The following is a 26,023-nucleotide window of genomic DNA, read 5'->3' as shown; positions in this document are numbered from 1 at the left end:
TAGCAAGTGTTCCATCAAGTGTTCCATCATTTTCTTCGGATAATTAAATTAACTATGCATCAGGACCCCAAACCAAACTTTTGAGCAATAACGCCACGGGAAGAAAAAAAATTGCAATATTGTGATTTCCTCAATGTGTGAGGGGTAGATTTAGAGCCAATCAATAGTGGAAAGGGGGAAGGCAGGTGCCTCCTGCCTGAAACTGGGTGACTCTGAGACATTGTTTACAAGGGAACAGATAGGATGTGGCAGCAGCAAGAGCTCAGGAGCTGGCTGTTGGAGCGAGGGCAGGGTACCCATCGGTCCACCACCCTGCTCCCCACTCTGAACTATCAGTGGCAGCAAATGAAATAAAAGAGTATCCCCTGGGCATCCGCCCCAGAAGTGCTGAGCGTGCGCTGGCTGGCAGAAATGCACCCCGGGCATCTATTATTGATAAGGGAGCCTTCAGCTTGTGTTTCCCTTGAAACATTCTCAGAGGGCTTTCCCTTCCATTATGTCATTAGCTATCCCAGCAACCCTCAGGGGTGGGGCACGTAGAAGTCATTATTTTTGAGCTAGGGAGGGAGGAGCTCAAGGGTTTTCTTGAAGTCACAAAGCAAGACAGGAACAGGGCTGGTCTAGGAATCCAGACCCCTGGGTCTTGCACACTGTAAAGGACAGCAGCACCTAGAATGGGGGTGCACAGGGATGAGCAGACTTGACTGTAGCCCTGAGATATTGGTTCAGACACCCAGAGTTGTGAGAACCTTTGTTCAGCAGCTATAAGAATCATAGCTAAGCCGGGCAGTGGTGGCGCATGTCTTTAATCCTAGCACTTGCAAGGCAGAGGCAGGTGGATTTCTGAGTTCGAGACCAGCCTGGTCTACAGAGTGAGTTCCAGGACAGCCAGGGCTACACAGAGAAACCCTGTCTTGAAAAACAAACAAACAAACAAACAAACAATCATAACTTGGGTTTGAACCTCTCATCAGCTCCCAGGGAAAGTGACCCCAGCTCTACGGTCTCTCTTTAGTGATAAGAGCCTTGCTCTCTTGACTAGCCCAGGATAGTCCTGGAGTCAGAGGGGACTCACTAAGCTATGGTGGGAATGAATACCCTATACCAGCCTCTGGCCACACATGGTTCTGTGAACTCCGGGGCTCCTCCCCGCATCCCTATCTGTATGACTTGACCTGAAAAGTTAGGCTCTGGGTTTGAATCCTTGCTGGGAGCTCAGGAGGTTGACGAATCATGCCACTCAGAGAAGACCTTCCAATTCCCTGCCCTGGGTGGCTTCTGGCCAGGGCTGCAGGGTTTCTGCAGGCTGGGCACTCACTGCTGACTCTGAGCCTTGCTGTCCTTACCATTGGGTTCAGCATGTCAGGATGGTCACAAAGCTCTCAGGGCTCCAAAGGCAAGGCTGAGCAAGGAGGCCCACCCTTTCGGGCACAGCAGGCAGCAGAGCACTGCAGGGGGGGTCTCTCCCACAGGACACCACCAACAGTCCCATCCAGTGTTTGAATCCTGCCACTACATTTTACTAGTGAGCCGGGAATTTTTTGTTTTTTTTGGGGGGGGGGGCGTGGGGGGTGGTTATCTCATTCTATGGTGCCTGTGTTTCCTCTGCTGCAGAGCTGGGGAAGTAAGCCTGGTTTGCAGAGCTGTGGCAAGGGTCCAAGACTGTCAAAAGCACCTGTCCCCTTAGGAAATTCTCATAGCCATTTCGGTTATCACCTTCCTTCTCCTACAGTGGATAGCAACTGCCACCTAAGCTGCCCCACTCCTGTGGGAGTCTCCCTTGGGACCCCAGAGTGGGCTTTTCTGAAGGACTAATGGACAGGAAGCCTCTTCTCTGGGCTGGAGACCTTCTAAGGAGTGCTGGCCCACCTTCACAGGCCCCCAGCACTCTGGGGAGCCATGAAAGCCAGACCTTTTACCACAGGCCTGTAGTATCTGCCTTGGGGTCATTCTGTAATGGGGGGAGGTTGTAACTGAGGCCTGGCCCTGGCCCTCTCCCCAGAGAGGGCTCCAGAGAAGGAACAGTAATGTTGTCTGGTGTCCTGTGTACACTCGTGATACCAAGGACAGCTATCTACACATTCCAGGGTCTCGGCCACCCTCACGGAGAGGCAACTTGGCTCCTCTGCTCTCTGCTAATCTTGCCTCTGTACATGCAGGGGTCCAGTTTTCACCCCCTCAGCCCCCATGCTCTTCATCTTGCCTGCCTCTGCTCTGGTCCCTTGCTGGCCAGTCATTCCCCCGAAGCCGCTAGGCTACCCTGCGAGCTGCTCTGTGGCATATTTCTGAAGCATGAGCATCATCACCTCAAACCAGCAGTGACCCGCCCCACTGATCTTTTCTGTATATTCCCACACAGCTCTACCCTCACCCCATCCCCCATACACTTTCTAACACAAGACTTCTCCCTGCGCTCACAGACCTCTGCCTCCCTTATATGTTGCACTTCTGCCGCGTGGCTGTCTCACCATCTCCACCTGGCTGGCATTCCGTTTGTTCTAATGCTCTGACAGCAGGCTCTCAGTTGGGAGAGACAATCCATAACCCCCTGCTCATGATTTCTGGAAGTGGTTCAATTTTGCAGTTGTGTCAAAAGTACTCCATTAAAAAGTGATATTCTTACTCTTTTAAAATGCCTCATAATGGTTTCCTCCACTGTCGTGTGGTTCACTGCAGAGGTGGGTGCTGGCTGGCAGTGGGTGTTGGCTGGCAGCAGATCTGCAGTGCTCACCTGGCTCAGGCCCTGGTGGATAATCTGCTTAAATCAGCTGTATTAACTCAGGACCAGGGACAACAGAGTTCAGCAGAATGGCGGCTGAGAGTTCAGAGGAAGGGGGCTGGTTTCAGTCCTGTGGGGGTGGGTTACTGGTAACTGACCTGATAGACTCCTGTCTTGCAAATGACAGAGCCTGTAGTGTCATCTCGCCCATCATGATGCAGAAAACCTTAACGGCAGCTCCATACCTCATCTCCAAGCACTCTGGACTTGGGGGACACCAGTGCTGAGCTCTGTGCCAGATGTACCTCCCACTAGTGATGACCCATGGACACCTGGCCCTCAGCCTGCTCCATAGGATTGTTGACATATAGAAAGGCCTCAGAAATCGAGGCTTCACTGTGCTGACTGGTGAGCCAACCAACATCCAAGACTGTCTTTCCCTGTGGCAGGCCTGGCCACACCCAACACTTGCCAGCTGGATGTCCTTTAACACCTTCATCATACTCTTGTTCAGTTAGATAGAGGGATGTAGGTAGAGGAGGCAGCGGCTTTTTCCAGAAGTCACTGGGAGGAAAATGAGGGAAAGCCTGGAGACAGAGGACAGACATCTAAACAGGACCAACAGAGGAGAGGGAGGGATCCAGGCCCTGTTCAGCAGACTTCCAGCCACATTCCTCTCCTATCCCGAAGGGGCAAAGCTCTTACTTCCCTTACTCTTGGCCTGCTCATCTGTCTACTCTCAGTAGCACTTACAGGACTGGCTTAATGAACTGTAGCCTAGGAGCCTCTGCCTTGGCAGCGGTTTCCCAGGTACCACTAACAGCTAGAGGCCGAGAAGGACCGGCATGCTTGGATGGGAGGCTGGAGGTGAGGGCTGGGTCTTAATGCTGTTTTTCCTGCTGCTATGCCATCCTTTGCTCTTTGTGGCCAGCGTTTGCTTCTGTCCCATCATGCCCTGGGCACTCCTGCTTCCTTTAGTCACCTTTTCACTTTCTAGATGCTATGACATAAACAGACTGAGGAGAAATAGCATTCAGTGGTCTCTAGATCATGGGTAAGTTATTCATCCTGGGTGCTCACCATGCTTGCTTATAGATTATAAACCTGAGAGAAGGGGTCAACTGAAACATTTACTCCAGAGGCGTTTCTGAATAAAGGATCATATAAGATTAAGGCACAGGAAACTGAAGAGTTACACCAATAAGAGCAGATATTTGGAAAAGGCTCCCCTCCTTTCATGGTTGCTAATGAGAAAGAGGAGAGAACATGAGGTACCCATGCCCACCTTAGTATCTACAGAGGATCCTCTGGTAAGGAGATGACAGATCCCCTTCACTGTGCCCCAACCATTGGGATTTCTCTGACCCACAGGCCTTCAAAAAGAATACCTGATTTATCTGAACCCAACCCTGTCATAAAACTAGAGGATAAAAAGTGGCCTTTACTGGGACCTATCAATCACTATGTAATTACTTAATGAGTGCACCAACAGGGTGGAAAGTCGCCACAGCTCTGAGCACGGGCTGAGAGCAGCAAAGATCAGTTTCTTGTTGGGTGAAGCTTGATAGGCCGTCGTAGGTCCCTGTGTTTCTTAAGTGCTTCACAGTTTCTGCCAAGTGTTGTCAATAAAGGAAGCATTCCCAGAACAGCACCCCAGAGCAACAGAGGGGATTATTAGATATCGGATCCACACGCTGCGAATCTGCTAGGGAAATTGCCAATAGCCAATTTCTGTTGAAAAATGAGCAGAGTAGCATTGGCCTAAATACAGGCCCAGCACCTGTCTGGAATCTTGCTGGACAGTCTGAGAGAACCAATGACCCTGTTTCATTTGGATAGCATTAGACTTGGTGCCAAGTCACACGTGTAAAGCTTGCATCATGAGTTGTTTCTCTAGAAGGCCTCCAGCCTGCTCGTACAGGGACCACATAGGGATGCAGTGAGCAGCAGAGGCAAGCTTGTGAGGAATGCAACCCTGCCTTCAGCTGGGGCTGACAACGGGCTAGTAGGCCTGGCTCTGGAGTCTCTCCAAATGCCTAACACTTGGAGACTTAGTAGGTGGGTGGACTGCAAAATGGGGCAGATAACACTTGGCTCCTGGACTCCCCCTAATATACCTGTGGCCATTTGTGCAATGGGCCAATGGGGTTGGACCTACCTGTTTCCATTCTGCATCTGGCTCTGCCTTCCTGTTCTGTTACCTTGGGTGAGTTAAAAGTTAAGACCTTGGGTTTGGGGATCATGCAAGGCCGGAGCTGAGAAACACTTATCATATTGCATAGTGCCCAGTGGGTTCAGGAAGCAGAGCTTCTGCTCCCTCTTGGAGCGTGTGTGGTTTGTATAGAAAGTGGCCCTTGTGTGGCCCTAGGCTGGGGTCAACATGGCTATAAGGAAGATTAAAGGACATGGTATGGAAATCCCACTACTTGATCCAGCCTCCTCTGGGGAGACTAAATCATAGTAACTTCTTCCTGATGACAGACTGGACGAGCCCAGCGGGTGGACTGGAGGATGTGGGGAGGGGATGAACAACCTCGACCAAATATTTCTTCATCTCCTCTTCCATTGCAGATGGGACAAACTGGTCCCAAGATCCCTCCAAAGTCACTCACTACTAGCTACTTTTTCAAGCACTGGACAGAATTAGATCTCAGACAAACAAACAAACAAACTGCCAATTTTCCTTTGTCAGGAGGTACAGCCCCAATATCCTCTGGGATTTTTCTCTTGCAGGATATGGTGGAGAACTCAGACCCACCCATCTATATTCACAAAGTTTCTCAGTAGCAGATTAAGAAAAACAGAAAGAGCTTTCTGGGCTGTCATTTGTGGGCACATATGAGCTGATTGTGGATACAGGCTTTCAAGCTGTTGGTCACACCATGTCCAGCCTGGATGGTCTCAGGTTAGGCACTGCTAAAGGAAAGTCTGAGGACTTGATTCTTCTCAGTTGTGGCTGCTTGCTACCACTTGCTGATAAGCTTATAAAGCTTAATTCTCAAGTGAAAGCCTGCCAGTTTCTGTTCCCAATGCAGCACAGGAGATGAGACTCATCACCAATCTATCCAGGTTATAAGGAGGGCAAGCAGTCGTCACGGAACTCCGCAGCAAGTCTTCCATTCAGTGTAGGCCAGACTTCAGTTCCTTCAGAGGAACAAATGCCCTTTGTGTATAAACTGTCGGGTGCTATTGTTTGAGCTAAGAAGTTGGGGCTCGAGATAGGATTCAGCCTTCTACTTCAGACCTGTGCTGGCTAGGTATATGTCAACTCAGCACACACCAGGGCTATTTGAAAGGAGGGAACCTCAACTAAGAAAATGTCTCCATAAGATCCAGGTATAAGGGAACAACAATATGAACTAACCAGTACCCCCCGGAGTTCATGTCTCTAACTGCATATGTATCAGAACATGGCCTAGTCGGCCATCAGTGAAAAGAGAGGCCCATTGGTCTTGAAAACTTTATATGCCTCAGTACAGGGGAATGCCAGGGCCAAGAAGTGGGAGGGGGGAGGAGAGTGGTGGGAGGGCACGGGGGACTTTTGGGGTAGCATTGGAAATGTAAATGAAGAAAATACCTAATAAAAAAAGGAAAAAAAAAAGATCCAGGTATAGGGCATTTTCTTAATGAACTATTGTTGGGGAAGGGCCCAGCCCATGGTGGATAGGGCCACCCCTGGGCTTGTGGTCCTGGGTTCTATAAGAAGGTAGGCAGAACAAACCAGTAAGCAGCACCCCTCCATGGCCTCTGCATCCGCTCCTGCCTCCAGGTTCCTGGTCTGTCTGTGTTCCCGTCTAACTTCCTCCAATGAGCATGAGTGATGTGGAAGCCTAAGTCCTCCCCAGGTTGCTTTGGTCATGGTCTTTCATTACAACAATACTTCCCCTAAGACAAGACCCAAGTATATTTGTCTTAAAGTGTCTTCCAGACTGCTTTCTTGAGTCAGGCTGGCTCTTTGACTCTGACACGGAGAAAAAAACCCATGAAACAGCCAAAGAGCAAAGGCCTGTGACTATTATTTTCAGACACAATCTTGGCTCAATTCAAGCCTACCTCCAGCCAAGAGATCTAGGTCCTCTATTGTTTAAACTAAAAAATTCAAACGATGGTTAAATCATTTCTTCATTCTCAAGCCATCTGGGAGGGACCTCAGACTGAGCGTCTAGCCACCCCGACAGCTCTCAGAGCATCTGAAAGCAGATCTGGGTTCATCACCCTTGAGACCACCCTAGGGCTGGTTGCTACTCTGTGGGACGATTTTTTTTTTAGGGGATGGTTGCCTCACTCTGGGCTGTATTGTAATGGCGTCTCACATTCTCCTCTCTGCTCCTTTAGTCCTCTTGTTCCTATAGATGGTCCTGCAGGTGACTAGAGCACTAGCCTGTCAGACATTTTACGGAAACCCCCTCAACTGCACAACCCCACCCACACACAGGAGTCTTATCTCATAAACGTCTCTCCTCTTTTGGATTGACAGCCCCTCTGCTGGAAGCAACTAGAGCAGCCATTGGCCCTCCCCTAACAGCAATCTCTGGAACAAAGGAGCTCTACATGGGTATAGATGAGTAAAGAAAGTGGAAGTAGGCTCCATGAGATAGTGGCTTCAGGTTCCCACAAGGTACTGAGGAGAAATGTTGAGTGGTCATGAGGTCATGTGATCACAGGCTTGGGGAGGGTGGGCTGCTGGTGGTGAGGTACAGAGAGGACAGGCTGTGGGAGTCTAAGAGTGGTATCCAAACAAACCAATCGGGGAGAGGGGGAGGACCCCGGAGCCCTGTAAAATACCCATGCCTGCGTCCATTCAGCAGACTCGAAGGCCTAGGGGATAAAGCTGTTACTTCCCCTTTCTCGAGGCTTCTCTTCTGTCTTCTGGGGCTGTCCAAACCTGGCAATCCTCCAGCACCATCATTACAGATCTCATGAACAAAGGGTGGCCTTTGCCTACACCTAACAATTCCCTCCTTTCCAACCACCTTCCCAGGGTGCCTCTGTGCCCTGAGCCTTGAAGCAGGCAAAGGGGCAGCTGCTAATCACACCATGAGACTGCTGCCCCTCCAGAGATAACTCAAGAGGCCCCAGGAGCTGGAGGACACCTGACCTATCAGAGGCAGGGCAGGCTGCACACCTATACAACAAGCACCTCTAAAGAGTGAAGGGGAGACTTGAAAGAAGTGGGAGCTATGTCCCTAATGGCTGTGACTGTCATCTGTCATGTAGAGGGACAGGAACCCTTAAAACAGCAAACCATTCCTTCCTGCCCTTACCACCCCCTACCCCCCTCCCCACCGAGAAACCTGATGGTCATACAAACACAACTCTGAAAGATGTTGGGCAGGCAGAACAAGAGCGTCCTGGGGGGGGGGGGATGAGGGAGAGAGGGAAAGCCAGAACTAGGCCAGACCGAGCCTACTGAAGTCCAGCCCACTGGAGGACATGGGCCCCATCAAGGCTGGGATGAGAGCTGGGGTCGAGTATCTAGGAAAATGACCAGAGTCGGGCAGAAAGCCAGGGATGTCATGCTTGTCTGTAACTGGACAGATGGCAAAACAAGAGCTGAACTCAGCTCTGGACCAGGTTGAGTCTGACACCCCCAAGACTAGAGCCCTGGGTCCAAGAGCTGCTCAGGAGTTGCCAGGGAGGGAGGCACAGCTGTGGATTCCATTCTGATGGAGAGATAGGGGAGGGAAAAGCACTCACTGGCCAACGTGGATGGGTTCAAGGCTCTCTGGAAAGGCCTTGGGGCTGCCAGAGAGGAGATAGAGCGGCCCAGATAAGTGTGTATCTGGTGAACTCTGAACCACTGTAGACAATGGCAAACAAATAAAAACCTCTACTAGCCAGATATCTCAGTGCAGCTGGTTTTTATTATTAAAGCCAGGGTCATAAAATGGCTGCCCCTCCCCTCCCGTCCCCCTCCCGTTTCCAGATCCATCCCCTCATGGCCTGTGAAGACTTGGAAATGTCCATGATGGAATGAGAGAATGGCAGGTGAGACAGGCTCGGGTGTGGTCTCCGTGGTTGTGGCGGCTCCCTCGGCATTTCTGGAAAGACGGCTTGGGGTGAGGCTGTGCAGCCCCTGCTCACAGTGCTGTCCCCGAGAATCCGGGGTGGGCATCAGGAACGAAGGCAACGAAAGAGGCTGAGCTGGCCCCCACACTCTACCCTGCTGAAGCTGGGCCACAGGCTGGTTTTTATAAAAATGGTTTTAAAAAACAAAACAATACAACAAACAAAACAAAAACCCCAAACCCCAGCCAGGAGCACCACCCTCTCCTGAGTAGGGCAAAAGGAGGCCCCAGCTCTGGACTCTGACTGAGGTCGGAGGCATGTGGCCTCTGCCTGGCATCACCTCCCTGGAGGCAGACAGCACCCTGTGGGAGATCAGATGGGATCCTGAGCCCCATGTATGGCCGTGGGTGGCCTCTGGGGTCCTGAAGTACCAAGATGGCTGTCTCCCCTCTTTGCACTCAACAAGCCAGTAGGCTCTCTAGGCCTCAGGAACCGTATGCAACTTTGGCTCTTTGGATTCCAAAGATCTGAACTTCTCCTCCAGCCCTGCTGTGGGCTGCAAGTGGATGACAGGGTTGATCTGAAGAACAGGGAGGGCCTCCTGGTTCTTCTGGTTGAACAGACTCACCCTATGCTCCAGCTCAGGGCTGGTCTGGACTGAGCCCAGTGGGGTAGGCTGGGCCAGGGGTGCTGGGTCCAAGGCCTTATGGGATGGGCAGGGGTCCTTTGACAGAGAGGACATCAGGTCCTGGACTGTGGCCTCTGCCACCAGCTGCTGAGGGGGCAGAAGCAGTGGCAGGGGAGAAGATCTGGGCTTAGAGGGCAGCAGCTCTTCTCGGGGGGTGCTACAGTCTGTAGAGGAACCCAGTGTCTGGCTGCTGGCACTCTGGGCCCTGGTGACTGAGCCACAGGTAGAGTGGGAGGTGGTCTCCGAGGTGGCGCTGGCGCAGGTGCTGTTGCCACTGAGCTTCAGAGGCAGGTCGACTGAGAAGAGGTCTGAGGGGACATTGGGCTGGTGGATGTCTATGGCAGCTGTAGTGACCACACATACCGCTGGTTCTGGGGCTCCACTGTCTGCAAGAAATAACATACATACATACATACATACATACATACATACATACATGTGTGTGTGTGTGTGTGTGTGAGAGAGAGAGAGAGAGAGAGAGAGATTTGTTGTTTTGTTTTTTGAGACAGGGTTTCACTTTGTAGCGCTGGTAGGTATCCTGGAAATCACTCTGTAGACGAGGCTGGCCTTGAACTCACAGAGGTCTGCCTGCCTTTGCCTCCTGAGTGTTGAAATTAAAGGTGTTTGCCCCACTGTCTGGCTAAGAAAGGTTATATTGATCACACTTTGCCTCCGTCACTTTGAAGGTCAGCGTGGTGCCGGGCAACAGAAGTGTTGCTGAGTCTCAGAAGCAGCCATGGTGCAGGGCAGTCTTTGAGAACCTAGGTCAGGATCACTGCTTGCACTGAGGGAGATGTTGCCAGTTCCCCTCGGTGAACTGAAGTGCAGACATGTGACATTCTTTTACCAGTCACCCATGAATCGGGACCCACAACACTTCCCGGTAGAAGTGCTTCTCAGTGGAAGCACTTCTCAGCTAGTGCTTTGGCCTCGAGGTCCACCTTGTACTCAGTGAGGACTGCTGGTTTCTGGGTGGTAGAAATGGTCTGGGAGGAGAGCCTCACTTGTGGACCTTTTAAGCCAAGATGAAGAAATATCTTCACAATAGACCAACCTAGTCCATCCCAATCAACCCAGAAAGCTTGCCCCAGGAGAATGGATTGGGGTTCTCTTGAGGAGTGACTGAGTTATTATTATTAATTATTATTATTATTATTAGTGGTAGTGGTTGATGTGTGCATGCTCATGAGTATGGGAGCACCTGCCCACATGTAAGTGGAGCCCAGGGGTTGAGTTGAGACAGGATCTCCCCTAGAGACTGGAATTTACCAGCTGGCTACCCAGAGAACCCCTGAGTTCCACCTTGCCACACTCTTGGAAGTTTTAAATGGGCTGAAGGAGTGTGGTGCGGGTCCTGAGTGGTCTGTTTTCTGAAGACTGACTGCCCTCAGGGCTCTCAGCGCATAGCAGCTCTTTTCTCTGAGAGGCAGTGGGGCTGATGGTAGAGTGAGTACGCTGGCTGTAGAGCTACAGGGCTCTCCCCAAAGTTATGGGGAGAGGACTGAGAAAATGGGTCAGAGCCGGAGAACCAGCAGTTTAGATGAGGACAAGGGAAAGGAGAAAAGAGAGAACTGGTCTTAGAGGGTTAGACAGTGGAGAAGAAAAACAATCAAATACGTGTTAGGTAGCATATATTTTCTATACCTATAGTGGAGAGTGCAAGAATTTCAAGGACTGTAAAATCCAAACTCAAGGTTTGAAACTTTGGCTACTGAAAACCAGTGTGATAACAGGTCTGGTTACACAATCAATCTCCCTCCCCACCCCCACCCCCGACCCCCGGCCTCCGTGGAAAACACACTAGACATCCTCGAGGATTTCAAGGGTATGAAGGGAGCATTAAGCACATCAGGCACCCAAGGCCTGCTGCCCCTTTAGCCAGTGATGCTGAATAAGCTTGCTTTCCACCAGGGCCACCTGAGCGTGGGATGGAAGATCACTTGAGTTCTGGACTACAAACCCTTTCCTCTTGTAGGGCTCCCCACTCAACTCTCATGGTCAGAGATGGATCAGGTTGCTCTGGCCTTGGCAGCTGCAGGGCGTCAGGGTTTCAGCTAACCCATAAGATGAGGATTAAAGCTCCAGGTGTGTTTTAACCCTGAGCTCTGCCATCACAGTCTACAGGCTTATAATGGTGGGCCCTGCTACCTGAAGCCAGGCCAGACTGTACCTATCTTTGGGTTTAGGGTTTGCTGGGGTCACAAGTGTCCTGGGGCTGCATAGTGCATGCAAACAGTCCCAACCTAGACTTACCACTGCTGGGCCCATTGTAGTATTGGCTGATGTAGCTGTTCATGTCATCTTTCACTGTGGCTTCTACAGAGACGAGGACAGAGAGGGAAGCATGTGGTGAGTGTTACCACGTTCTAGCTCAGTTGCCCGCTGAGCACTGTAAAATGGGGATGGGGATGGCTACACTCCTGAGTTATTGTGACGATTAGAGAGAGCTAACAGGCAGGTCAGTTTCTTAGAATGGAGCCAGACACACAGAAGGCTCTCGATGCATACCTACTATGACAGGGTACGGAGTCCTCAGCACACCCTTTGGCTTATCTGCTGGCTGAGGTCTGCAGGTGACAGACTCGATGCTTTTTGAGGCTACCTTCTGAGGTACACCTGAGTTGATGGCTAAAACAAGTCCACCTTCAGATCTAGAGACTGAGTGGGAGACACATGGATCTTAAAAGCTTTCTTGGCCTCTTTTTGATCTTGAAATGCCTGCGGTCAGAGGTGTGTTCCGAACTGATGCTGAGCGGAGGGTGCGGCCCAGGCTGGCTCCTGCCTCCTGCATTAGCTAGTACAGATTCTCTGTGGACATCCACAACCTTCGCTATAATTACAGCCTAGTTCTGCCACTGCACTGGGAAGCAGAAGTGACTGTTCCCAGCAAACCACAGATGGTGCAGGGCCACTGGGTCATGGGGACAGGCAGCAGGGACTGTTTTCTGGTGCTACTACTGGTCTAGATCTTGATCAGGTCTTGTCCCCTTGCCAGACTTCAGTTTTTCCATTTGTTAACTGAGTCCCCACAAGGCTCTTACAGAGTGTGACATAGCTGGGCTACATGGCTAGAAGGCCCTGAAACACCAGAAGGTACCAGAGGCATCTGGATCATCTATCTGCCACTCCCAGAGAGGACTTAGTGCCTCCCACCTACCCAGGTATTAGAGTAAGCAGGAGTTCCCACCCCAGGAGCACAGTTAAGGGCTGGGGAGCACCTACCATTCAGAGGAGCAGGGGCTTCTAACTCATGGGGAAATAAAGGTCTAATGTACAAGGATTTACAGAGCCTCCACCTCTCCTGCACATGGCAACCAGGATGAACCCATTGCAACTATAACCCTCAGCACTGGCCCGACCAGGCTGTGGCTGCTTAACATGCTAATCCTTCTAAACCTGGCATAATCCATCTCCCTAAAGCGGCCTATACCCTGCCAATGTACCTAGCAACTCCATTTGCTAACTCACGCCAACCTCTTGGCCAGCAGATACCCTGCTCTCCTCTGTAGCCCTGACCAGTGCCAAGCTTTCAATACACTGCACTCCTGTGACCCCCTACCCAGGCTCTTCACCATTGTCCCAGATCTGGGGTGAGTGGTGGTAGCCTGGAGTTGCAGCCTGCTGCAGGCATCCCACATCTCAGCCACCAAGGTGCCGGAGCTGGCTGGGCCCGGCTGGGCCCGGCCTCCTGGAGATAATGAGACAGCTGAGCTCCATGTGGCTGAGTAGTGAGGGTGGCTGAGGAAGACTCATACACCGCAGAGCCTGAGAGGCGGTGCCCATTCTCCCGCTCCTTTATGGCACAGCAACACTCCCTGAGAAGATGCTGGCATCCCCAGGGTACCTGCTGCATGCCATGCCTGGGGCTAGTGCACACAACGGAACCCCCAGGCTTTCCCAGGGAAGAGCTTCCGGGGCTCTGAGACCAGACAAGCTGTTGGACTGAGTAGCTTTAAAAGGCACCAAAACTGGCTTTTTGGATGGGGACAGCGAGAGGGCGAGATGTAGCTACTAGCATCTCCCCGGTTTATATGCTGAATCCACTAGGATTCACCACGGGAGGATTTAGATTTATTACGGCATACAAGATTAGGATTCTAGCTGTTGCACCCAGCGATTGAGTTACCATTGTGTCTGAACAACAACAACAACAACAACAACAACAACAACAACAAAGCACCAAAACTGCCAGGAGAACAAAAGCAGCGACGTGAGCCCCAGGGCCTTACAGGACTGCACAGGCCGTGAAGCTATCCCTGCTCAGGAAGGCTAATCTTCAAGGCCGGACAAGGTCCCAGACTCATTCAGGCTACTTCAGATGCCAGTCTGTGAGGCTTTTCCAGGTCGGAGGCTCCTAGGGTCCTCAGCACTTTTATCAGGCCCACACACTTGGGGCCAGCAAAGGTACCTTGGTCCCGTCTCCTCCAAGGATAAACCCTGCAGCCAGCTCAACTTCCTGCTCCCTGTTGCTTGGCAGAGGGAAGGCCAAGGGCAGACTGGCCAGAGGCACCTCTGTGGCTGCTTCTCTGGATGCTGGGACAGCAAGGGGGATGCCAAAGTTGTGATATATGGGAAAATCTGTGGCACTCCCACCAGGAGCTGTATTTCATAAGTTATGGGCAAGTTTCAAGACTAATAAATTTGGGAGCGAAGTATTAATGACTATACAGGGGCACTGTGAACTTGGCAGGCCCCAAAGCCTGGAACTTTCGCAGCCCAGGTTTTAAAAATGATTTGTGCTGAAGCAAGTCTAAACAGAAGGCAGTCGGCATTGTCTGACTGGGACCTGTTGGCAACTTCAGGAAGCTCTTCCCTCTCGGAGGGATGTGGCTGGACTGGAGCTGGAAAGGGCACTCTTGCCCTTCCCAGCAGCCCTCCCCCACTTAAGGAGGGACAGCCACACAGAGGTGATACTGGCCACGTCCCAAGGCTCCTGTGACTCACTGCTATGTCTGCAGGTTAATGCCTGGATTGTCTGTGTCCTACTGGGTATGCAGAGGGCCTCTGAGCCCTGCTACCCTGCAAGTCACAGCTCCTAACAAATGTTGCCCTTTCTTAATCTTCAGAGCGGCCTGGAATGCTCTTCGATCATCTGACTGTAATTTCTCATGTCATGGAAATTCCCACCCTGGACATGGCTCCCGGTCAGAGAGAAATCAGCTGGGGGATGCCCTGAGTTCCTGGACTATTTCAGGCCATGAATCATGGAGGCTTCTCAGAGCCTCTGTATTTTGCCCTCTGCTTCAGAGGCATTCAAATGCAGTTGAGGACTGAATTGTGTGTAGGTGTCTGATATACACCAGGTAAGTATGCATTAGAAGATAGGGAGGTTTCTAGGGATGTCACAGGGTGATGGGATGAGCAGGTGAGGAAGAGGTCTCAGTTAGCATCTGCTGCTGACTGCATAACCATGTCCCTCCTCCATGTGTTATACTGAAAATTCAAGTCCCAGTATCAGGATAGGAGCTTTATCAGGAAACACAATTACAGTGCAATTAGTCAAGATAAGGTCCTGTTAGAGTAGGGTGGACCTGTATTGATACGGGGTTTGGACACAGACATGAAGGGAGGTGCCATGTAAAGATGACAACAGAGATGGGCGCTTCCACAAGCCAAGGATTGCCAACAAGCACTAAGAGCTACAGAAGAAGAATGAATAGGTTCTCCAGCTACCCTACCAAAACCCAGATCTCAGATTCTAGCACCAAGAACTGTGAGGAGGCTATCTCCATGACTCAAGTCCCTCAGCGTGGGGCATTTTGTTATAGGCATCTAACAAATGACCACACTACTCGAAGGGACTTGGGCGTTTTTCAGAGAGAGAGTGCAGGGAACTAGTCCAGGTGTGAAGTTGGGAGGGTGTGATGACTTAGGAGGTCACTGTACACTGGCCGGAGGGAAATCACTCACACTGTTGGTTCCTCAGGCTCCTGTGAGGCAGCAGAGGGAGCTGGAGGTGAGGCCACTACAGTCTCAAACCATGTAGCTAGGAAACGCGGCCTCCTGCCCTACCTGCCCTTTCTAGTTCTCCCCTTGATATAAGGAGGAACACAGGAGACCAAAGTGAAGTCACTCCTGGACCAAGCTGGCTTTGGGAGTCTGGAAGTCCCATGTCTAGGTCCAGCACCATCCTTCTCTGGATGTGGCTATTTTCTTTACAACCCTGTAAGGACCCCTCTTGACAGCAGGTAAAAAAAATCAGGGTTCAGAGAAGCAAAATCCCCTGCTTCTCCAGGTCAAAGCTGCCCGGAAGAAGAAATGAGCTTGAGACCTAGAAATGGCACCGGGCTGGGGTTACGGCTCCTCAGCCCTTCACCACGCATGCTATGGCTTTCAATTTGCCCCGCCTGCGAAGCTTGCCACAGGCTGTTCTGGTTTTAGACTTGGACTTCTTCTCTGGGCCCTGGTAAGCGGCCGTCCATTAGGAAGGTCTCAGACCTCCTACTAGGAGCCTGGCTCTGTCACCATGGTAGTTAGTGCTGGTCAGTTTGACAGGATATACAATTACCAAGGAGACAAACCTCTGGTGCCCAGGGCTTCTGAACTGAAGAGAAGAGAGTATGGGAGATCTAGGTTGGGTTAACTGAAGACGGAAGTCCTTTCTAACAGTGGATGGCAGGATCCCAGGAGCTGAGGCTCCAGGCTGGAGAGAATTGGAGAAAGTAGGCTAGTACCTGTTTTATCTGGTTTCCAACTGGGGAGCTACAAGGTGTCCATTGGCTCCTGTGGCTCTCCCAGTACGATGGGCTGCACTCTCTATCTTCCTTCCATCCATTCACCCATCCATCCCATTTTTGTTTTTGTTTGTTTGTTTGCAAGTACAAGAAAAGTAACAACTATTAAAGCACAATGGGACTAGAATGGCTTTACCAGATCTGAATACTTTTTAATTTGCGTCAGATCTTCTAGCTAGATGTTCCGCCTGGGCTCTGAGAGGCAGTTTGGAGGGCACTAACTTTGGAGTGTCATCACACATGACAAGGCACAGACCTACAAGAGGAATCCCACCTCCTAACCTTTCTGTACAGAGACCTGGAGTGAGGTGAGGTAGGAATCCCTGGGGCTCGGGGGATAGCACACTCACCTTGAGAGGGCCTCAGCTCTTCCACGATGCTCTCGGCTGCTGTCTCTTCGGCCCACGTGCCAGCCTCCACGACCTTGTAGCGGCTGCGTGGCTGGCTGAGCACGTGTGGGGCCTGCAGAGCCGCCTCCCGCTCGGCTGCCAGATCCAGGTCCTGCTGTGCCAGGTGCGCACGCAGCTGCCGGATCTCAAACTGCAAGAGGCAGGAGGATTGCAGGTAGGTTTGCTTGCCAGGGTGGGGGCAGGGTGGCACCGGTGGCCAGGACAGGGGCTGGTACCTGGGCGGCAGCCTGGGATGTGGGGATGAAAGACCCGAGCACCCAAAGGCAAGACACTGCACTTCTTAGCAAGCTCTCAGCATCACAACATACTGGAACCTTTTCCCAACCGTAAGTGCGACCCTTTGTCTCTGATACCGTGTGGGCAGGCCCTACTCTAAGAAAACGTCCATGAAGAGAAAGTCAATGGTAGTCAATAGGAAGGCCACTGAGCCGGAGTCAGGACATCTGGATTTGAAGCCGCCCTTAGCTGCTTGTGTACCTCCAAGGAATGGAAGGAAGGCGCTCCGCGGGCGCCTAAGACAGGTGTTTAATGGAAGTCAGGAGACTCCCCTTCCCCAAGCTAGCACAGCTTAAGCATTGGCAGGCTGGTCAGGCTTGTCTTCCAGTAACATCCAGTTTCCCTTTTCCATGAGTTGTGGGAGACGGCTCTCAGCTAGATGGGACCGGGATGTGGGAACTTCGGAGGTCTGTTCACTTTCTCTGGCCTCAGTATCCTGGTTTGTAAATGCAGTTTTATGTCTCCGAGTTTTATGTCCTTTCTGAACATGTGGTTTAAAAAAAAACCCAAAACATAAACAAAACCAACAACACCTCACTGGTAACACCACCACCACCATCATTGGAAAGCTTCTGAGGAAAGCTTCTAAATGTCTCCGGGTTTGTGAGTGAGACAGGTGTCCACACTCCAAATCTTACTGCGACATCTGGGTGTTGGACAAAGGGTCTGTGTGGGTAGTGAGTATTCACTGCCACCTAGTGTTCAAAGTATACATTGCACCCTCTGCGTAGGTGAGTGTTGATACTTTCTGTTGCCAATTTGTCCCCGCCCCGCCCCCTTATTACAATGTTAGTCTGGCATATCCAGTTGCCTGCAAAACATTACCATATACTCAGTTTGCTTGGTCAAAATAGTACTCCACTGTCTCTCAGACTTGTCCCTCTGGTGTTTTTAGCTACAGTCAAAAAAACTCTCCTCACTTCTGTTTCCTCTCATCTCAGCATCTAACCCACTCCTCGTCCAGCTCCATCTTCAAGCACTTTCTTAGGCAGCTCACTTGCCTCCAGTTCTACCGCTGGCCATCACCTGACAGCTGCACATCCTTCATAGACTCTGGAAAACCTAACTCAGATGATGCCCCTGTCCCCTCTGTCCCAGATTACATGGCTGATCTCCGTTCTGAAGGGACTTTTCCTGGTCTCCAACCCACTGGGCCCTCAGTCACAGCAGCCTCTTTGAATTCTCTGTACCACACTGATTTCATTCCGTTACTTTTGTCTCTGTCCCTCCCTCTCTTGTTCCTTAGACGGGGCCTTGTGTAGTCTCAGGCAGCTCCAACCTCACCTTCAACTTGTGATACTGGGCCACACTCCTGAGTGCTGGGATGCTGCTCTGCCTGGCTCCATGCAGCTCTGAGACTGCAACTCAAAGCCTCCTGCACTAGGCAGCCCGACCGGGCCACACCCCCGGGGCCTATTTTCATTCTCAGTCCATCCATTTCTATGAAAGCGGAACAGGTTTACAACGGAAAGCATTTAGTCACTCACGTTGGCGTGGCCTAGCGGTGACCAGCATTGGTGGCCTAGCACTGGGCATCTCCCAGGGTCACTATCTGCATGTTTCATTGACCTCTGTCAGGGACGCACCTCTGGGTGTGTGCTTCTGCACTGGGAGCAGGGCAGGAGAACGGCATATGACTGGGGAGGGGGACCGTCTACAACTCTTACTTCAGCCATGCATCTCTCTCCTCAGGCACCTGCCCAGGGCACAGCGTGGATGCTAAGCTTCTGGTTCCATTTCTCCAGAGGACAAACCCATGGCCTCTTTAGGGTGTGGTGTGGCCTCCTGGCCAGACGAGCCTTAGAATGTTTTACACTTCTGTATAGACTTTTACTCAACCCTTTTGCCCTGATGTATCACACGATGTCCCCTCTCTCCCAGAGTCTCTGGGGGCTCTTAAGTGTAGAGTTAGTCCCCCTTCCTCCTCTGTGGCCGTGTTAGCCATAACCCCTCCATTCTTACATGTCAGTCACTATTTTCTCCACTTTCCCTAAATTCCTTTAACTCTGTATCCTCTTGGAGCCAACCTACAAGACTCAAAGGCTCCTAAGTTCTGTGCACTTGGGTCCTCCCTTCACCTCTCCTCCTAGTGGTGTCACAGAGACAACCAGATGCAAATGTGCAGTGTCCCTCCCTTTCTGTTAAGATCATTCAATAATATAGCCTTCACCACCCCCAGTTGTATGCTGATAAATAGAAACAAAACCTTAATAAATGCAAAAATGCCACGAGGAAACCTTCTACCCAGAATGCAAATATAAATATGTAAATAAATAATAAATAAAACATTCTTAAAACTAAGGAAAGCAAACTCCGCTCAATTTGCACTGTATGCATGCCCCTACGTGCAGTGCAGTACATGCCCCTGTCTATCTGCAGTGCAGTACAAAATGCTTGTCTAGTTGAGTTCACACACAATGTCATGGTAGACTGAGAGAAATAGGTATGACTGGGCCCTGGTATACCAACATGGGCCTTGTGTGCTGTGTGTTTATGCAGGAGGCCTTCAAATACCTGGATGGCATCCTGGGATTAAAGGGAGTTGAACTAGTCAGCTTCTTCAGTCTTGTGGTTTCAGATTGAGCCTAACTCCAGCTACAGCCTGAGCTTCAACTTTAACCCAAAATATAGACAAAGACTGTGCCTGCCATATACACTGAGCCCAGATCCTGGCTGTAGACTGATCCTGCTTACACACCCAGTATGAACTCTATAATCTCAGCTTCCATTACTGGCCATACACTGAACCCTGACCTTGGTCACACATGGATGTGGGTCTTTGTCATACTTCAGCCCAAACCTGGGGCTACTATGGGCCCCTAACCCTGGCGCAGTCACAGTCCTAACTCCTGACTCAAGATACTGTGCCTCAACAACCCAGCTCTTAAATGGGCTAGCAGTCTCAGAGTTTGAGAAAATATGGCTCATAAATTTTTATGGTGGCCTTTTCTTGCAGGGAATAAGGGGCCACTTCTCTATATACAAGGTCCGGAAGTTCCATGAGGTAATCTTCCTGAAGTCTGTGGGGATGGGAGCCCTTTGGCCTAGGCTGATGGGAACTTCCCGTGGGCACACGCAGCCACTTTCTCCAAGGCCATGCCTCAGACTCTGCAGGCCCAGCTAATGGCTTCCTAGGCCCCTCTGAAGGGATGCATTATTGATGGCTTGTAATCGATATAGAGCTGCTCTGGGAAGTCTCACTGGAATTCAGGCCAGCCAGCTGGAGGTCAGGGCCTGCCCGGGGCCAAGACTACATATGCTCAGAAACAAGTTCTGAACTGAAGAGGTGAACCCCAAACCTGTGTAGTTTTCTCTTTCATTGATTCTCCATTCAGAAGTCAGGTAGGGGCTATGTTAAAATTCCAGAAGTCAGGTAGGGGCTATGTTAAAATTCTGTTACATGTTTTGGAATGAAAATGCCCCTTCCTCAGCTTAGAGGTGAGTCCTGGGTGATCCTAGAGAGGAGATGATTTGTGACACTGCAAGGGACACATCTCCGCTGAGAAGCACAAGGCGAGTCCTGCGGTAGTGCCTAAGGCACAGGAAGAACATACCAGATGCAGAGATCAGCAGGCAAGCAGAGCTGGGGAGTCTGTGAGGGTTGCTAGGCGGAGTCATGTAACCAGGGTGGGATATTTAAGGACTTTAGTCTTTATTTACAGAGCAAAGGAACCACCTGAAAATTTCCACACAGAGCAGAGCGGGTGGCATTAGTGCTGTGACCCACAGAGAAAGCACCATGCTGGCTGCAGGGTGAGAAGGGGAGATGTGGGGATACCCACTGGGGCCTACTGCAGTGGTCCAGAGATGGCCAGATTTGGAATAGGATGAAAGCAAAACTGAAGGAAGAGAAGAAGCCAAGAGAAGCTATTTAATAGGCTAGGGTGTCCCTGTCTATATTGGGATGAGGGTAAGAGAGGGGGCAGTCTGCTACACAGGTAGCTGCAGTTGTTTTGTTTTTATTTTTGTTTTTTCCCCTCAGACAAGGGTCTGATTGTGTAAGCCAGGCTACCCTTGAACACACAGAGGTCCACCTGCCTCAGCCTCCTGAGTACTGGGATTAAAGGTGTGCAAGTCTGCTCTGCTAGGATAGGGTTTTGGACACTTCATGTCAAGAGGATGTAGTGTATCTGGATGCTATCGGGCATCACCCCAAGGAAAAATGATTGACTCCTAACTGCAGACGGACAAGCCAGATGGCATTCCACTCTGGCCAGTGGCTGAGACAGCCCATGGGGGTTTCTCAGCGTGTCCCAATGAGACCCTCAGACATTGGCTCCCCATTCTTCTGATACTTAATACGACTACATACGCCTCCCCCTGTTGACTGAAAGGTTGTCAGAGGAATGTCAGGGTGTTATTAGCCAGATAAGTTAATTGAGGCCTGGAGGTGGAAGGAGCCTTCTGTGCTGGGGGGAAGGGAAGGCCAGGACCACATGATGTCCAGAAGCGAAGAATTTGGCAACTAGCTCCACGACCTTGTGTCAGAGAACTTAAAGTCCTGTGGGTGAGAAGGGTGGATCAGCCAAACAGAGCACAGGTCAGCTTGGTGGCAGCAGGGGGAGAATATGAGGGTTCCACAGGAACAAAGCTGGGCCTGGGGCAGGGGCCTGAGCTATTAGCCCATCCCCTCCGCCACATTGGACACCCCCCCCCCTTCTCCTCTGGGTTTCATTTCACTTTCTATTCAGTTCAAGACAAGTGGACTGGCTGAGTTCTGAGTCTTGCCCTAGGACTCCAGTTGGGGGTTGGGGCTGGGATCGGGTAATGAAATCCAGTTTCGGCTAAATCCTCCTGAGGGCCAACCCTGCGGCTGCTAATTGAAGCCTTTCCCAGAAGACCGGGTCTCTGAAGAATGATAACATAACCCAGAACCCTCACCCACACCAAGAGAGTGCAGCATCCAGTGAGACTGAGGAGCCACACGTGGAAGCAGGGAAGAGTCACCATTTAGGAAAGGAAAAGGCAGTTAGAAGAAGCAGACTTGTGTGAGGATTCAAGCTAACACGTAAGGGTCTAAAATGATGATGAGTGGATATGTGAAAGAAGACAAGCTGGGAGGTGTGTCACACACCCTGAATTGTAGCACGTGAAGAACTGAGACACGAGGGTGTGAGTTCCAGACCAGCCTGGGCTCTGTAGTCCCTTAATGACTTTCCAATGGAGAATGAAAGTCATGCTTTATAAGAGCTTCGAAGGTGGTGTTACAGCAGCCTGGGCAGACAGACAGACAGAGTTCTTGAGATGGGAGATGGGTCTAAAACAATTACCCAAAGTTATGGGTGGAGGAGAGGGAGAGGCAGTGGGAGAATGGGTGTGAGGACAGACGTGCACAACTGGAGTCCCAGAGGAGAACAACGAAAGGGACAAAAGCAATGAATCATTCAGCTGGGAGTGCACGGCGGTGGGAGAGCACGTGCTTGGGGTGTTCGTTGCCTCCCCACCCCCACCCAAGCTTCAGAATCCAATGAAACCCACCAGTCTGATCTGTTCAAGAAACTCCTAGAGAGAAAAGGAAAGGAGGGAGGGAGGAAGGAAAGAAGGAAGGCAGGAAGGATACAAAACTAGTTACTCCTAAGCAGGATAGGTGCACCCCGCAACTCCTAGACACCCCCCCCCCCGCCACTGCAGTCAACCTGCTAAGAAACGATCAGTAGAAAAACCAAGTCCCCGACAATCTCCAGAGCTCACAAAAGCCTGGCCTCTGACAAAGGCAGGCGCACAGTGCCTCTGATGACAGAGTAAAGCAGATCTTCCCCTAGCAAACATCACACAGAAGCCCATCCCTACGCTAGGAAAACAATCGAAGCAACAATTTCTAATCTAATAACCCAGCCTGAGCAGCAGGGGCCCACGGAGAGCCCCAGTCTGTACATTACTGGAGCGAGCCAGGCCCAGCTCAGGCAGCCACACCCAGCCTTCCCGGCCTTTAATGGGTTGGCCACAGAGTCCAACTCACATGGGCTGCAACCTGATCAATGCACACTGTGGCCAGCGGCTCGATGGCATCTAATGCAATAGCGATAATTTGGCTCGGTTCTGTCAGTGCTGTCTGCACAGGCTGCCTGACCCTCAGAGCCATCTGCTGCTGGGATGGCATCCAGTGTTTATCTCCATTACTCTCACCGTTGTTGGTAACAATAAAAATCAGGAGACGGTTGCAAACTCATGATTTAGGAGCAGGGTGAGGCTGAGGCTGACCTTGGCCCCTTTCCATCCACTGTGGAGATGACAGGTAGATGGCCATAAATTTAAATTATAGTCAAAGGATAACATATGTTATTTCTCTGATGGCTAATTTTATCAGCTAAATAGGCTTGTCACTAAAGCTATCAGCTGTTTTACAAACCACTTCCCATGTTAAAAATAACAACAACAACAACTTTACTTTCCTTGGTGGAAATTTTGAAAAATCCAGGTATCAGAGGCCATTGTGCCGAAAAGGTGGGGCTTAAGATGTCTGCAGGGAAGGAAGGGACTCTTTGGACTGAGCGGCTGCTGAAGCAGAATAAAATATGCTTCCTGTTATTCCTGCCCTTTGGCCCACTCTCTGAGCTCTGGGCACAGCCTCAAAGGGCAGCCGTTTGTACAAACTGTGATCTTTCCTCAGGGTTCTCAGCTCCAGGTCCAGAGCGAGGCTAGGATGAGGAGATGGCGTCCATTGGTACCCCTGCACCCACAGAGCCTGCCCTAGCTCCTGCACCTGGGCACTGGGGTGCTGCATCCTTCTACCTTTTCTGCCTTGGAAATGCAGAGAGCTTCTTGGGTGGAAAGTCTTATTTTTTTCTTGGGGAAACCAGCCAGGGAGGATTTGGGTGAATGAAACTGTGCCTCCAACTATACAAAAGGGTCATGGACCCACAAGCCTCATTTCTTTGGGCTAGGTGACTGTATAGTGTGACTCTTTCTCTTCGGGGAACACCGGTCACTAGTATCAACATCTAATATCTTTGAGCTGTGTAAGACTTGCCGGTGAAATAAGGACAGAAGCAATATCACCACTTCCAGACTTGTCAAATAAAGCCTCGTGGCCAGTTTTCCAGTCTCTTCTTCTGCACTGCTGGCTAGAGAAGACCCAGAGGAGCCACACAATGGAAGGAGCCTGGGGGCCAGAGTGACCGTGAAACAGACAGTTCCCTAGGCTCTGTCCACTGCAACCTGCTCTGGTAATTATAAGGTTGACAAACACACTCTTTATGTGTTAAGTCTTGGGAATTCTCTGTGTGCATATATAATATGCATTCACACATGTATATGGGTGTGTTAGGTGCAGTGCATACAGAGGTCAGAGGTCGGCGTTGGATGTCTTTCCCAAGCTCTCTCTACTCTCTCTACTGATACAGGATCTGATACTTATACTGGACCTGGATCCAGCTCACTGGTTTAGCTAGGAATCTACTTCCCTAGCACTGAGAGGACAGGCATGCACCGCAAACACAGCTCTGCATATAGGTGCTGGGAGTCTGAACTCGGACCCTCAAGCATTCATAACAAGCACTTTAGCATCTCCCTGCCCCCATCCTTGAAGTCTAATGCAGCAGCTGATGGTACCTACCATGACTAGCTGTGCCTCGTGTGGACACCCTATTTCAGTACACAGAAATGAAATCTGGGCTCTGTTTCATCAGAAACTGCACCCAGGTAAGGGGCAGCCTGTGGAAACCTCAGTCTTCCCATCTGTAGAGGGGGTTAACAAATCTTGAGCTGCTAATCTTGACTGTCAGAGTCAAAAGCCATGGAAATAATGGCCATGATAGAAGTCCATTGAACAGTATTTGTACCACCTTATATATCAAGAGTCTCCATACAAGTTATTCAATTAAACGGCTTCTTTACATCACCTATGCAGTAACAACTCTCTTGCCTTTATCTTTTCAATAAAGTATCTGACACCCAGGGGCTGGGGAGGAGCAAGGAGTTGCTGGTGGAGCAAAGGTTGGAACCAGCTTGCTGGCAACTCCTAGAAGCAAAATTTCAGCTATCCATTGGGTGCTGTTTTTGGGAACTGGGTGTGTCCAGGATCTAAACTGTACTAAGGGGTACACAGGCACCACAGGGCTCCTCTGGCTTCGAGTCACCCCTCAGTGATCCTAGACCCTCAGTATTTTCCCAGACTCTCAAGGCTGGGGAAGGAACTTCCCACTCTTTCCCATCCCCATGGGACCCAACAGAGGTAAACACTAACTCCCAAGTGTGCCAGGCTGTACCAGTTTGGGCCAAGTATGTTACAAGGCCTGAAGGGCAAAGAGCAGGCAGGATGGGGCTCTGGGGTGTGTTTCTGAATTACAGCAAGAGCCTGGGCATCAACAAGCCTGAAATCTCAGAAGTGGCTTGTAAGATGACTCAGAAGAGCATAATACCACATCGACTGAACCACTAATCTAATGTGCCATTGATACACCCAGGGTGAAGAGAGAAAGAGAGGGAGACAGAGAGACAGAGAGAGACGGAAGACAGAGGGGTGTCTGTCCACAATGCCTCCCTGGATGACAGCCACCAGCCACTTCCTCTGGCATCCATTTGTCCATCACAGGCATTAGAACTCTGGCTGTAGTCCCATCAGGGAATAAAACCAGCAAGAAGAGACTTGCAGTCTCGAGGACGGTGAGATCCATGTATACCACAGTTGCAGCAGCCAATGCAAAGAGCTGGCCAGGGCACAGAAGCAAGAACGGATTGCTGTGTGTCCTCCCCACCCAAGGCTTTTATTTTTTTCCTTTCCTCACAGGATTCTGAGGAATAAAAAGGTGACACTCATGTGGTGTGTGTGTGTGTGTGTGTGTGTGTGTGTGTGTGTGTGTGTGTGTTTGAATGTGTATGTGTGGAGACTGGCATATCCTCAGACTGCTGTGTGACACTCCCTTTCTGTGGACCTCTGTTTTCTTGCCTGCCATATCCTAGACTAGATCACAGCTATCCTGCTGTCACAGAAAACACGTAAGGAATGGTTCTCAACAAGGTGGGATGGGAGAGAAGTGTGAGATACCTAGATCTGTCCTGGCTTAAGACGGGTCCGTCAGCAAGTTATGACTCGGGTTTATTTCTAAGGCAGGTATGTGTGAATGAGTGAGCGGGCAGTTTGAGTGAGCCACCGTTAGACAGTATTGAAATCTCATAACCATCCTCTGAGGATTTCATCACTACCTCCATTTTTCAGAGTAACAAAACCAAGGTTCTATCAGCACCC

The 26,023-nt window shown here is 50.7% G+C and overlaps 1 protein-coding gene across 4 annotated transcripts in view; it reads right to left on the bottom strand.

The window, feature by feature from the left end:
* Positions 1–8,819: 8,819 nt before the first annotated feature.
* The window catches only part of Tmem266 (transmembrane protein 266), a 118,943-nt gene continuing 101,739 nt past the window's right edge, over positions 8,820–26,023 (bottom strand). For all 4 annotated transcript variants that reach the window (XM_021173267.3, XM_029481172.2, XM_085844649.1 and 1 more), the window contains 3 exons: positions 16,501–16,690; positions 11,670–11,732; positions 8,820–9,802 (listed from right to left, as the gene is read on the bottom strand). In XM_021173267.3, the coding sequence (XP_021028926.1) occupies positions 9,207–9,802; positions 11,670–11,732; positions 16,501–16,690 (849 nt within the window). In that variant the 3' untranslated portion in view covers positions 8,820–9,206. The remainder of the gene's footprint in view (positions 9,803–11,669; positions 11,733–16,500; positions 16,691–26,023) is intronic.

This window comes from Mus caroli, unplaced genomic scaffold (assembly GCF_978045245.1).
Source record: "Mus caroli unplaced genomic scaffold, Mus_caroli_1 scaffold_11, whole genome shotgun sequence".
NCBI classification, from domain to species: domain Eukaryota; kingdom Metazoa; phylum Chordata; class Mammalia; order Rodentia; family Muridae; genus Mus; species Mus caroli.
This window is presented reverse-complemented; position numbering and strand designations above follow the sequence as displayed.